Below are 12,246 nucleotides of genomic sequence, written 5' to 3' on the forward strand. Positions count from 1 at the left end.
AAAATTTATTATATCTCATAAACGAAAACAGATAGGACATATATTTATATGACTTTTTTTCATTATTTTTAGACGTACAATCAGCTCCCAAAGTGGGTCCTACAAGTTACGAAATACCCTGTATATATATATTTATATTTATGTATAAAATATATATGAATGAAATGAAATATTATTCACATAAATAAATAAATATATATATATATATGTTATATATGTAAGTATTGTTATAATATATATATATGTGATTTGTTATTAGTATGTAATTGTATGCTGTTTTGTTACCATACCACTACTAAATTGACGAGAGAGACTGCGTTTAATTCAATATTCCACCAATACATGAGGCCACCTATATTTACGATAATCATCCATACTGTCAATGCTACTATTATTGCCGAAAATAACGATAATCCTGTTAAGATCAGGGTCACTAAGAAGATCACACAAAGGGACAAACCCAATGAGAATAATGTTTCCTTCCAGATTGTAAGATACTGCTCGTAATAAACATAAAATATGCTGTAAGAAATAATATGTTACATCTTTTGTATAAATATTATAAAGTAAATATATTTACATACATATAGATATACAGAATATAATACAGCACTGTGATGATAAAAATGGCATAATGGTATGAGTGTGATACTTATTTAAGAATACATACATGAAATCTAATTGTGATTGTGAGAACGTTGTGCGTTTGAATTGAAGATAATAAAAAAGATGAAATACCTATACGGAAATACAGTTATCTTCTCGTCAGTTAGACTTTTATTATTTATCATAGTTGTAATATTATCTGCGATAATTCTGGCAGATTTTAAAGATTCGTACCAATCAGATAATTTTTTTAACGGGGTATGATATCCCATAAAATAACTGTCCTTGACATCCGTTAATTCATGTTCGTCTGTGTAATAATTTAATGCCTGTAAATATGCAGATAACAATGTCAGAATGTTGAAAGCTTGTCTTTGGCGATGTTTGGTAAGTAAACGTTTAGAAGAATACGAAAAAAAAAAATCAAAGGGAAAAAATATGGAAGAAATACAGAAATAATTTTTTACATCAAGATATGCAGCTCGACCAGATTTCGCGCAGGTTGGATCCGGAATATCTTGTAGAAAGTACGATATATATTTTCGGAAACTGTTTGTTTCTGGTCGATGATCCTCATCAATATGAATGTCACAAGAAGGACACATAACTATAACAGAAATGTGGATTGAGTAACTAAAAGTAGTAATTGGTTAGTAAAAATGTGAAAATTAGTGATAATTACAGTTCGTATGTGGGCAAAATGATTGATTAGCTTGAAAATATTTACAGCAGCCGGATATCTTTGACCAATCTATGTAATCGTCCATCCAAGATGAAGCTGCTTTCGATAAATACGATCTACATTTGAATAATTAATTAATAATAGCCTTATTATTAATGTTTTTGGTAAAATTAGTTTTGATAAAATTTTAATACTATACGAACATAGCCGGTTGTTTAGCTGCTGAATAAATTTGTGTGTACAGAGAATCACTGTTACATCCCTGACTACCACAAATTACATTTTGTATTGTTTTATTACTATAATCGAGTCCAGGAGTTACCACAAAATAAACAGGTGGACCCATTGATAAAAGGTCCTCCATAAACTAAAAAAATTAATGATCGCGTTGCGACGAATAAGATCACTAACATCATTTTTATCATCGTTATTATTATTATTACTAAATTGCAATTGTATCGATATATAGTATATTTTAATATAAAAACGATATTATCATACAACCTTATATAAAAATACAATAAAGATGTTACCTCAAAATATTTCAAAACATAAGAATCTATAGGCATCGAAAGCTTTTGATCCAATCCAATAGTAATATCTGGTAATATTACGATGTGCATAACTAGCATAACGAAGAATGCGATTAATACAATTATTCTGATTGGTGTTTTCATAAGATAAGGTGTGTAAAAACGTTTGAAAATCGTATGTACGAGACTCGTTTCCTTGGTTGTAAAATTTTCCTTTTTTGTTTTTATGCAGCATAATACATCTAGAAAATTGTTCTAAAATATTGCAGAGATAAAAATCAGTTTTGTAACAATTGTATATAAGTATATACTATATGTATATGGATATTATTTACCTCGAATCGTTGCTGATTTAACGATAAAAGGCTAATAAATGCAGTTATTTGCAAGAAAAAGTTGATTAAGATGGATACAGACGCATAAAGGGCGAAAGTATTTACGGCAGGCATTTTCGATAACGTTCCTGGAAATAAAAACGTTTGGTATGTAGGACAGAATGATAGTTAAGATGTTCAATAAAAGATAAGTGATATACGTTGAAACTGTCGGTACTAACCGATCAAAAAGCAGAAGCACTCGGACATACTAGTGAGAAACATTGACGGTCCAACTTCTGCTAAAATTCTCCCAATATGATCAGGTATCGATTCCTCGCTACGTTTTGGGTTTCTTTGATGCGTATTAATCAAAATAAAAATATTATCTACGCCTATGGCCAGTACCAGAAATGGAATTACCTGTTTATATACACGTTTATGTATTGTGCGTGAAATTTATAGGCGATTAATCTGTTATTTATGATTTCTTTTATATCCATTTACCTCGATCGTGAGTAGTGTTGTAGGTACTCCGACATAGCCAAATATACCAAGGGAACACGCTACTGATGCTATTACGATAATAATTCCACCGATACTTAATATTATTTTGCTGTTTGCCTACAAGAACAATTATTTGATTGATAGTGGTAGGGAATATTGAAATTAACAAAAGAAATTGCTACTAATATGAAAATCAAATATTAATTTACTAATGTAAATTGTAACTTAACGGTTAATAAATATACGTTTGTAAATGAAGAGCAAATGAAAACAAAAGGAATGAACGAGAAAGTGAATGGAAAATGTGGTATCTATATGCATACTATATGTAAAATATATAAAAATATATAAAATATGTGTAAAATATATAAAAAAGAAAAACTTACAAAATATTTTTTGATGGAACATTTCATTTCGTTTAAAGCGAAAGCTACGTAAAAGAACATCAGCACGTAACTGATGATTACTGTTATTGCCTCTGATTTCGACGATCGCTCTAATTCATCTTCAATCGATTTCTCCGTAGTATATGCAACATCCATATATTCCGGTCTCTCATTGTCATTCCATTTTTTCATAAAGTCAAGAAATCTAAGAAATTGAATCGAAAAATTTGAAATTTCGGCAGGACAATGTCAATTTCGTTAACTTTGCGAGTCAATTTTATATTATATATTAATATAAAATATTTTATATTATATATTATATGTTAATTTACCGTTGCTCCCATTTGCGAACTGATTGAAGCACAGTTTCGTTCAGCGAGTTTTTCACGAGGAACGATAAAATTAATCCGGTCGATTTGATATAATCTTCCGCGTCGTAATTGAATTCACCTTCACGAAGAAATCCACCATAAGCTAATGCGGGTAAAACTGGTCCTTTGTACGGTGCCAGACATTCGGGATTATACGCATTTCTTCAGAAAAGACATCGGCAAGAGAAATCGATAATAAAAATAACGGTATACAATCATAAAATAACAGTATATAAATAATCCATCTCACAGATAGAATATGCGTAAATAATATATAACTACTTACTGCGCACACTTGTATAAATGATCCAAATAATTTATCTCGTACGAATCTACTAAATGTGTTTTATTAAAAGTGTCGAGATCATTTTGAAAATATCCCCATACGCTTTGTACTGTGCAAAGGTCCAAAGTGATTGGCCCGGTAAAATCATTTTGAACAGGAGCATAGCAGATATGTTCTAAACCTTCTCTATCTTCTTGTCCAAGCTGAAAATTTTAAAATTAACCTTTTTCTTCTACCGACTAACTTTTTGTACTTTGATTATATATTTACTTGTAGTATATTATTTTGGAGATCGTACACGGCGAGTAAAAATTCTTTGTTAAATACAGGACCGAATTCAAAATGACCATTGGTTGTGTTGTGGAATACCTAAATATAATTTGAAACACACGTTACGCTCTATATGCTTATATGTCTACTGTGTTCATTTAAATTTAGTAAAAATGGATGGACATATGATAGAGAAAAGAAAGAGTCGAACAGTTTTACCTTATCGATGCCTATGGGTTTGATGTAAATCTGCTCGGTTCTGTAGAACGGTTGAAAATGAGAATCGAAGTAATCTTTTTCAAGTCTAGCTCTACTAGTAGGTGCTGCCCAAATTTCAGTCGGATTACTTGTGACAGAAAGGTACGTTATTCCGTAACTTAATCCCGATATCACATATAAAAAGGTGAATAATACGATGACTGGATGCTTTGCGAATGCTGTTAAACGTATGCGTACTGTTATATATTATATACATATATAACACATATATATATAAATACGAAATACAATACATCGATAGAATAATTATTTATTGCGTACAAGAGATGAATTCGTAAGATGTATGTAAGTATATCAAAATTATATATCACGAGCACCATAGCGTAATATTAATCATTTGATTTTTTCATACAGTAAGCAATTTTTGAATATTTTAAGATCATTAAATTATTGAGTGCTGTATCGTATTTAGAATATTTTATGTTAGATGTTTCAGTTGTCAAAGAACTATTGACTCTTCCATCGCGCTATTTATTTTATATCCAATTATGAAATATAAATATGTAACAAATACCACGCAAAAACTAATGAAGTTTTAAGAACATTTTTCAAGAGAATGGATTATTTACGACCGATGATTTCTGTAACAAATTTGATTTTCATAATGAATAGAATATACAAAAAGAAAAACAATATGTAATATACATAAAAAAAAACAATATATATACATACAATATACAACAACAATACAACAATACAACACACAATAATATACAACAAGTACGTAAAAAAAATTTGATCTTTAATTTCAAGATCAAGATCAATTTTACAACAATTTTCTTTGGCATATCCTAACTGGTTCAAAGATGTAGACTCATGTTATGCTGATCGTGACATAATTTTGGTACCCTCTATATAATGTATCTATATTTGTATATTAATCAAATTATTCTATATTAATCATGATTTATCATTAATAATAATACGGAATTAAATTTATTATGTGATCAATATTCATAATTAATATAGAATTTGATTAATATACTGACATATTGTATTTATATATTTATATATATTTATATAGTAAATATAATATGAAATAATTAGAAAAACGAACCTTTGCCCCAGGCAGTGAAAGCCACGTGAAATATCTCGTGATATTTTTTACAATAAATCCTCTTTTCCTTGTCTTTATTGTCAAATATTCTATCTATAATAACTTAATATTCTTATACTACTAATAGATATGGAGTATTTTGCTTAACTTAAACATCATAATTATTTTTGCTACTATTAATAGTAGTTGAGATAAGAAAAAATAATTAAGATGGATTAACTGTTACGGCAAGCATCTAATAATATTTTCAAAGTTATTGAAATTTTTAGTATATTAACATCTTATAGCGTTGACATTAAATCTGTTTTGACCATATAAATATCTTCAAGTGATTTTGAAAGTTTAAATTAGAAGAATGTAAATCACTTTGTTTTGTCAGGTACAATTAATATATTTATAATATATATTAATATATTTAATAGTAATAGAAATAATAGTTATTTAGTTATTTGATTTAAGCGGAACATCCTATATACGTAAATATCAATATCTATGTATATTGTAATGATTTTATATATTTATACCTTACAATTTTCAAGTTATTGCAATATTGTAGAAATTAAAATCTAAAAATTGAAAAGAGTTTTATAAATTTTATATTTGTATAATGTCCAATCAGAATCTAGTTTGCGATATTTACCAGCTGGTTTGAGAATCGTAAAAATTGCCCAATTATAGAATTGTCCAAGTGTAAAAAGTATGAAAAACATAGCCATTTTATAAATAATTTTCTCAATTTTATTCAGCATGCAAGACATTACTATGTCTTACTGATTGTATCTTACAGGAGAGGTCACAGCTGTTAGGTCGTCGATTTAAATAAAATTTGGTCTGTCGATTCTAAAGCAAATATAATTTGTCTAGGTCCAAGCATTTCCGTCAATACTCATTATTTACAGAGATATTTAATGTTTTAATCTTCCACCACTGATATACTTCTTTTCTTAAGTTTGCAAGTAGTAATACAGTAGCGAATCTGATAGTGTAGTGGATTCATACCCAGAGGTTTCAGGGTTTTGAATCTTCCCATGAAAGAATATTTTTGTATTATCTCTACTTTTGTTTTCTTTTTTTTTTCTTTTGGTTTTCTTGTTTTTTTATGTAGAGTACTGTGTTTTACATTTTTATAGTATCCCTAATTATTAATTTATTTAAAATATCACAAAAAATTTCAATATAAAATACAACGTCGAACATTACAGTTTTTAATAACTAATATTTTACGAAAGAATATGTAGCCTATAGTCCCTCGAGTATGAGTTTCGAACATCGACTCGTACAACCTGCAAGTGGTTGTGCGCCTAGCGTCCAAGTCTAGCGATCTTCGATGTTATTAAGCAAACAGAGTGCGGAACACCGCAAGATGGGTGATCGACCGCCCAGCCTAACGAGTAGAGTTATAACAACAGCGTCTGAGATAAGGGGTCGCTGACATCAGCCCCACTGAATGAGGAGTCTAGGGCAGCAACTCTGAGACGAAACGCATCACAATCTTTTTCCTCACCTTACCCAAATCCTACATCTTTCTTCCATCCTTGTACCAATTGTACATAATTGTACATAAATCTAGATACCATATAGTTACTTTCAACCCCTTCAAATATTACAATGTCTAGGATGATAAGCGTCATAAAAACATGAAAAGCATAAGTAACTATACCTAGCAGCATGAAGGGCATTTTTTTATAAATGCCATATTATTACAGAAACACTGCGTTTCTTACATCGTTTGGAAAGCAAACTTTGGTTCACATTGAAAAATATGGATCTATGAGATATTAATTTTGTTGCGTACCAGAAATATTTAACCATTGCATTGAAAACTAGTGCAGATAACTGAGTATCAATGAATGAATGAATTTTGATAGTGTCTTCCCTACGTGAGAGTTCATTATTGTTTTGTGAAATTTCTATGGCATTTTTTCTTTTGGCATTATTATGGGACATTATAAAATTGTAATAAATTTATGGCGATATAATTACGGACATTATAAAAATGTAAAACACAGTATTCTACGTAAAAAAAAAGAAAACTAAAAGAAAAATAGAGAAAATACAAAAAAGTTCTTCGGTGGGAAGAAGATTCAAACTCTAAAACTTTCAGGTATCAATCCATTACACTGTAGCTTCGCTACATCATCTACAAATTTAAGAAAAGAAATATATATATACCTGCGATAGAAGATTAAAATATTAAATATTTCTGTAAAAAATGAGTATTGACGGAAATGCTCAAACATAGCCAATTATTTTTGCTTCAGAATCGACAGACCAAATTTTATTTAAATCGACGACCCAACAGCTGTGACCTCTCCTTAGTTGTAAATAAATGTTTACAAAACGATTATCAATAAGACAATGTAAGATGTTTTAAATTAAAATAAAGATAAATGTAAAATTTTTAAGATTTTAAAAAATAGAAGATTTAAGATAGTAAAGTTATCTAGCAGTAATATAGTTGATAGTAATAATGTCTTTTAAACATCTCATATTAAACTTTTTCAAAACTGGAAGCTTCTGCTATTGGATATCTATATACAATAATAAAGCAAAATTGAACATACAGAATTTTAACATAAATAATATTTCACTGAATATTTATATGGAGAACAAGCAAAATATGTGGTGTTTTGTAGGATGTTTTAGCTTTCTCAAAAAAATTTTATTACCACATTACCATTATCATTCTCATAGATACAAACTGTTTTCATAGAGTCAGTTTTGCACAGCAATTAATTTAAATGAAATATTGTCGATACTTCAAACTGTTACAACTCCGTAAAAACAAAAAAATCATAATAATAATATACTCGTCGTATTTTAAAGCTTCTATTCTGAATTCGTTTTTCCCAAGACATTTTAACATCATGTAGCAAATGAAAATGTGTTTTTTTTTTAATTGTACAAATCCATACGTATAAAAATATAAAAACACTAAAAAATTTTATTTATGATTAAGTCTATTATAAACTTGAAGATTGACTCTACAACAATCTTTTGAAATTTGCTGCACGATTTTTTGTTATCATTTATTCGAACATTACGATTAAACGAGAAAAATTTGAAAAATTTCGTTACTTTAATGTTCTAAATTCAATAAAACAACAACAAATCGTACAGCAAGGTTTAAAAAGTAAAGAAAAAATTTTAATTTTCAACATTATGGAGAATCAAGTCATGAAAAAATTTTCAACTTTTTCAAAGATGTTTGAATCTTTACAATTTTCGAGAACAAAAGTACACACGTCGCTAAAGACCTCGTAGTCGATGCGACGCTAAACCCCCATATAAAAAAAAAAGTACTCTTACTTTTACTATATAATTCATCCGTTACATGATTGATGAACATTTTCGAAAGGAACGAACGTAGGACAATCAAAGTAAAAGGTTTACTCTTTAATGTGATACTAAGTAGATCGTTGTATGATTTTCTTTTGTAACAATTTGAAGTATTGATAATTCTTTATCATCATGTGTTCAATTGTGCTCTTCACTGTATGTATATTAAATAAATACATGTATATATAAATATAATATTAACAATTATAAATACCTGAGCGGGATCTTCTCTTTAAATTATATGCAACACATGTACATGTAATTGCCAAGGTAATTAAAACAACAACAATTGCTGTTACGACTGCATAGCCATTGCGTCCAAAAAGAATGAAATCGTCATTGTCTTCATTTAATTTGACAAGAGGACAGGATGATGGGCAATCAACGCAACTACACGCTGTTAAACCCTATTAAAAGAAACAAGCGATCCAAATAATTTTTTGTAGTTATAATACTTAGTTTATAATCACAAAATAAAAATATCTCACCATATTATTTATGTTGTTATTCGTTTATTGTTATTCGTGGTGAGGAATGTTTAAATGATTTCAAAGAGTGTACATACTGATGTCGTTAGTTCCTTTGTTTATTGGACGAGTCAAGAATTCATGAAGAATCAAACTCTGATTTTTTGAATAAATTCCTATATTTTCTTATGCAACAATCGAAGCAACGTTTTACGCTCTATAGAAAAAGTATGAACTCGTGTATGTCGAAAAATGAGTAGTTTAGGAAATATTTTATGAGTAATTAGGAGATACTTCCATTTTTATAAAATTTATGCATGAAAGGTAAGGACAGTGTGAACATAAGGATATTCTGTCTTTCCTCGATAAATCTTACAAAGAGAGTTAATCGAAGTTAAAATATTTCCTAAACTAATAGTTTTCCGAACATAGGTATAATATGTAGGTTTATATTTCTTTTTTTTAAGAGAATAAAAAGCTGCACTGATTAATGCATAAAGAAATATAGGATTCCGTTTGAAAAATTAAAGTTGACCCTCATAAGTCCTTAACGCGTTTAATTTCCATTTAAACATTTCTCACTGCAAATAATAATAATAATAATAACATAAATCAAGGTAGTAATATACTTGGGTGAGACATACTCATTAAAATGGAGACATACTATACGTAAGTATAAATATTTATCTTTGGATTAGACTTACATCATACATTTCGTCACATGTTTTTGTAGATTCGTTCCAACGCGGTCTATCCGTGTTAAAAATCATTCGAAAACTTATAAAATCATTCATATCCGGATCACCTTGATACTCGTACCATCTATAATTATATATTCTTTTAAATTCTTGTATACGTAAATATTCAATTATTGTTTCGTACGGAGCTACGATAAGCTGGTTTACATTTTACAATCGCTTACAATTTTGGAGTGCATCTACTAGCACCATGAACTCCACAAGCCAAATCCATAGCTAAATTTCCAGATGCTGGATAAACGACATTCTTACAAGAATTATATGTTTCATTCATGTATTCTTCTGCAACCGAAATCTAAAAGAATTGGACATGAATATAATAGATATAATATATGATGTAATGTCTTTATTAAAATGTAAATGGAAGGAATTTTTTGAGATTTATTATATTATTTAATGAAATAATAAAATTATATTAAATTATATTATTTAATAAATAAAATGAAATAAAATGCGACTGATTCACTTACTTCTATCTCTGTAACGTATTTTTTGCCTTCTGAATTTTCATTTGTTTTTGTAACATTTAGAAATTTACTTTGTTCAGGACTGCAGCTTAAATCGCACAATAATTTATATGCATTTTTTATACATGTGGGACATCGGCCAAAAATACTTTCGGCCATGGATAGTTGCGTAACCAATGTTTCAATATTATCAGGATCGCAACATAATTCCGGTGAAACATTTGAATCTGAAACGTTTGCACGTAAAATAAAGGACAAATTAAAGTTGTAACAAAAATGAAACTATACCTATGTTTTGGAAATACTGTGGACATTTTTCACGAAGATGTTTTTCAGCTATTGTGTTATTGATTGGCTTCGGAGGATCATTTGATACGCACGTACGGTGCAAACCTTTATCCGATAGGCCACAATCACCGTACCACACACAATGGTATTTTTCCGTGCATTGCGTTAATTGTAACATACAATACAATAATAATGAAATAAATATTCTGCTCCGGATCATATTGCAAATAATTTCGAAACTCAAACACAATTTTCAGATTTCGTTCGATGAAAATTTGACACAGTTTAATTTCTTTCTTCCTTGATGCTTCTTAATTTTCTTCTTTTTTTTTTCCTATTTATGTTTAGTTACTATACACTTTGAATATATTATACACTATACGCTACATTACATTATATATATTATACACTCGACAAGACTTCATTATTTAACGAATGATTATACCTATGAACCATTCGTTCTGTTACTGATTGAAGGAATCAACCTGGAGTATTCCAAATTAATACTGACTTTTTGTTCTGAAGTGAAATTGATTATTAAAAATCTTATCGTGTGGTTGACTGTGGTCGTACGACTGTGGTGAATACAACGATTTTTCGAGGAAAATGAACCATTATAATTGACTCAAGAGCTTTGTAAATAGTAATGGAAACGATAAATTTATCAGAAAAGGGTTTATGATTTGACAAATGACTGATGATCAGATTATTAGTTTATCTAAGCTATGCACACCTGTGTTTTATCGATATTTCATTTTGATAAATGATAAAATTGTATTATTATAGTATTATATATATGTATACGTGAAATTATCGAGTCACCGAGTCTCTACATCGAATCATCAGTGTTATTTTACACTGTTATGTTAAAAATCATAAGCAATGATCATTATCAATGCAATCAGAATTTTAAAAAAAGGAGTATAAAAAAAGAGTAAAAGAGTATAGTTTGAAAATGATGAATGGTATAGAGGAAGGTATATAGAATGGTATATAGAAAGGATTAGCAACCTTGATACTGAATAATCATATTTTAATGATTTAATGATCGTACAAATGGATCATTTTCGAACATTTCAAAATAACCGAGGAACAGTAACAATAAATACATGAATTATTATAATCATATAATGTTCATTATTACTAATTACACAAAACAATTGTTCGCATTTGCATATTTATACGTGTAAGATTTTTAATTTCTGTTTCACATAGGAGTGCATATATGTTATTGAGAGGAAAATAATATAAGTAGAAAAACTCGTTAAATTATTGTTGTATTCTATATTTGTTTTATTTTAACACGATCAGCCCACCCTGTTCCAATTTATAATAATATATTTTTATAATAATATATTTTATATTTGTATTCATATTCATATTCATATTTATATTCATATTTATATTCGTGTTCGTGTTTATATTTATATTCATATTCATATTCATATTCATATTCATATTCATATTCATATTCATGTTCATGTTCATGTTCGTATTCGTATTCGTATTCGTATTCGTACTCGTACTCGTACTCGTATTCATATCCGTATTCATATCCGTATTCATATCCATATTCATATTCATATTCATATTCATGTTCATGTTCATGTTCATGTTCATGTTCATGTTCATATTC

General features: G+C 28.6%; 1 protein-coding gene across 1 annotated transcript; it reads right to left on the reverse strand.

The window, feature by feature from the left end:
- Nucleotides 1-248: 248 nt before the first annotated feature.
- On the reverse strand, nucleotides 249-10,896 carry LOC122536117 (NPC intracellular cholesterol transporter 1 homolog 1b-like). The gene is made up of 20 exons (XM_043668205.1): nucleotides 10,611-10,896; nucleotides 10,326-10,549; nucleotides 10,020-10,150; nucleotides 9,802-9,919; nucleotides 8,845-9,037; nucleotides 5,292-5,384; nucleotides 4,175-4,392; nucleotides 3,956-4,054; nucleotides 3,686-3,888; nucleotides 3,361-3,561; nucleotides 3,029-3,233; nucleotides 2,643-2,759; nucleotides 2,378-2,558; nucleotides 2,157-2,284; nucleotides 1,822-2,076; nucleotides 1,492-1,655; nucleotides 1,289-1,404; nucleotides 1,074-1,213; nucleotides 739-935; nucleotides 249-522 (listed from the first exon to the last, which is right to left on the reverse strand). Exons 1-20 carry the CDS (start codon nucleotides 10,828-10,830, stop codon nucleotides 282-284), a joined length of 3,444 nt encoding a protein of 1,147 aa, XP_043524140.1. The 5' UTR covers nucleotides 10,831-10,896; the 3' UTR covers nucleotides 249-281.
- Nucleotides 10,897-12,246: the final 1,350 nt, after the last annotated feature.

The sequence above is a fragment of the Frieseomelitta varia genome, unplaced genomic scaffold, assembly GCF_011392965.1.
Source record: "Frieseomelitta varia isolate USP_RPSP 00005682 unplaced genomic scaffold, Fvar_1.2 scaffold_80, whole genome shotgun sequence".
NCBI classification, from domain to species: domain Eukaryota; kingdom Metazoa; phylum Arthropoda; class Insecta; order Hymenoptera; family Apidae; genus Frieseomelitta; species Frieseomelitta varia.